Source organism: the organism of the source record quoted next, unplaced genomic scaffold, assembly GCF_019419815.1.
Source record: "Pyrus x bretschneideri cultivar Hongxiangsu unplaced genomic scaffold, Pyrus_bretschneideri_v1 Contig1, whole genome shotgun sequence".
In the NCBI taxonomy this organism is placed as follows: Eukaryota; Viridiplantae; Streptophyta; class Magnoliopsida; order Rosales; family Rosaceae; genus Pyrus; species Pyrus x bretschneideri.
In genome coordinates, this window is record NW_025999390.1 from 18,262,236 (window position 1) to 18,264,728 (window position 2,493).

At 34.6% G+C, this 2,493-nt stretch overlaps 1 protein-coding gene across 1 annotated transcript; it reads left to right on the forward strand.

Annotated features, from left to right (window-relative positions):
* The first annotated feature begins 540 nt into the window (after positions 1 to 540).
* On the forward strand, positions 541 to 1,684 carry LOC125472545 (serine/threonine-protein kinase STY46-like). Its single transcript, XM_048574200.1, has 3 exons — positions 541 to 729; positions 805 to 944; positions 1,029 to 1,684. The coding sequence occupies exons 1-3, from the start codon at positions 703 to 705 to the stop codon at positions 1,138 to 1,140; spliced, it is 279 nt and encodes a 92-aa protein (XP_048430157.1). The 5' UTR covers positions 541 to 702; the 3' UTR covers positions 1,141 to 1,684.
* The last annotated feature ends 809 nt before the right edge of the window (positions 1,685 to 2,493 follow it).

Consider the following 2,493-nt stretch of genomic DNA (forward strand, 5'->3'; position numbering starts at 1 on the left):
TGCAGAACTGGAACATACTATGGTCGCATCTTTCTAACTTCTATCATTTTTCTCTAGCTTTCTTCCTTGCTTTCAGATTTAGGACTTAACATCCATGAAGCACATGTCTTCTCGACAACTGATGGCTACTCTTTAGATGTGTTTGTGGTGGATGGATGGCCTGTTGAGGTAGATTTCTTCTACTATATAACGTGTTTATCATCATCCAATGTTCACTTTCTACCGTCAGAGTTTTGTACCTAGAAATTCTATGCATTAACAATATTATAAATGAGTAATGTCCAATACACAGAAACATTGGATGACTTTTCTTAAAATATATGTTGCTACATTACGCTTAATTGTTTGTTTCTTTAAAGGTCTCTTTTTGTTGGGTTATGGGTTCGCTATACTGCAAGCTGTTAATGGCTTTGATTTTGTATGCATGGATGAACGCTTTTTAGTCAGTGTTATCTCTGATCTATTCTATGGCACTATTACAATGATTTTCACTTTACGAAACATTGTATTTGATGCATCCCAACGTTTTTGTTATAAATACTGAGTTTTTGAAAAAACTACAGTTTTTCCAAGGAAAGTGTCTTCGGGATACATCAAGGGGAATTGCGAATATATTTCTTACATGACAAGGAACTGCGTTGAGTTCAAATGTTGCTGACTTTGCAATGTTGTGGTCAGGATGCAATTTGTCTATAAGAAGCTATGGAAAAGGCAATTGCTAGTAGTGAGGTAAATTGCATCACATCGTTAAGATAATCGAAGAATAATAAGATAGTAATATGTATCTGTTGTTTGGTAATTTAGGGGTCATGGTCAAGATCTTCACATTCTCATTCGGCTGTGGAGAATGCATTATCGGTCAAAGAAAAACTGGGAAGCTGGGAAATAGACCGAAGATTATTAAAGATAGGAGACAGGATTGCATCTGGGTCATGTGGAGATTTGTAAGATGTGTTTTATTTCTGGCATTCCTTTATTCGTATGTAGTCCCTTCCGCAGCTTAACTTTATATTGCTGTTCATTCTTAGGTATCGTGGAATTTATCTTGGTCAAGATGTTGCTGTTAAGATTTTGAGATCTGAACATTTGAATGACACTCTAGAGGATGAGTTTGCTCAAGAAGTGGCAATTTTAAGGTGAATAATTTTCTAGCTTTATCCTCCCTTTGATCTTGGCTGGTCCCTGCTAGGGAATTCATATGCTTACCAAATCTATTGAGATCTCTTCTCCACTTGTGAAGTTTTAAAGATCTTCCCATCAGTTTCTCCCAATGAATTTAGATTATAAGGGATAACATTCATTGTCCTAATTCTGGTAAACAGTTGGTTCAAGTAGAACAAGGATAGGAAAAGGGATTTTGGAAGGTTACAGCTTTAGTTTCTTTCCACTCTTTTTGTCCTAAGCATCAATGCAATCCTTTAATCCGAACTGTTTATTTTTTACGACCTCATTCAAGAATCATTCTTACTAAAAATCAATGAAATCGGATGGTTTCCACTTTCCACTGATATCGGTGGAGCAAACCAATTTTTCATTCTAAATTTTCGAAATTTTTTGTTAGAATCAAGTGAAGTATTGATGGAACTAAAAATATCTTTTTGGAACATACTTGTACTTTGTTGATACTGTTAAGCATTGGAGGCGCTAATGCTTTTTCTCTTGAGTATGCAGCATTTAGGAAGATTTTGTTGTGCGTTTTATATTTTAAATTCCTCTCAAGTTGTTTGGATGTCATGCGTATTGGAACTACCAATTAGTGTAATGTCACTCAGACAGGCTTTGGCAACTTCTTGTATATTATGAAGCTTCATGAGGGTTAGGAGTAGAAGGATGTAGATCATTCATGAGATGGAGTTCGTTTTGGGATTACCTTTGGGTGCTGTTTGTTGAGGGTTTAGGGACAGTTCTTGGCAGCTTACCTTTCATGGTTAGAAAGATGTTGTATTGTAGATTTCATCTTGATTTCTTGATGTAAAACTTTACTGTTTAGATCCATTTGTAGTTGTAAATGAGTATAATTAGTCCAGCGACAACTTGTCGCTATATTGTACTGTTCTTTGTCTGCTAATGAAAGTATGGTTTTCATAAAACAAAAAAAAAAAAAAAATATATATATATATATATATATATATATATATATATAGGGATTGAGATGTATACCATAAGAAACTATGTCAAGAGCACTTTCAGTATTTTCATCGAGATAATGGTTCAGGAAAGAAAAGCTACACTTGTTAATTTTCTTCTCTTTTGCAAAAGAAGAAAAATGTCTTGTTTGTAATGGATGCTAAAAATTATGTCACGAGTACATCTTTGTTTGGTTGTTTGTTTCTTTTTGGTTTTTGTGTAAATCCATGTAGCATATAGCAACTTCATAAAGAATGTAAACAGGATTGGGACGGCATTTCAGAGAGGATAAGCTAGGAAGTTCTACAGTTATGAGGCTGGTTCATCATCTTCCAATTAAGAATGAAAAAGGCTCACATGGTGATT

Excerpts from the sequence above, each read along its gene's own strand:
- LOC125472545 (XM_048574200.1), top strand. The coding sequence starts at position 703 with ATGGAAAAGGCAATTGCTAGTAGTGAG. Across the intron at positions 730-804 it reads AGGCAATTGCTAGTAGTGAG|GGGTCATGGTCAAGATCTTC; the intron begins GTAAATTGCATC and ends TTGGTAATTTAG. Across the intron at positions 945-1,028 it reads TCTGGGTCATGTGGAGATTT|GTATCGTGGAATTTATCTTG; the intron begins GTAAGATGTGTT and ends GTTCATTCTTAG.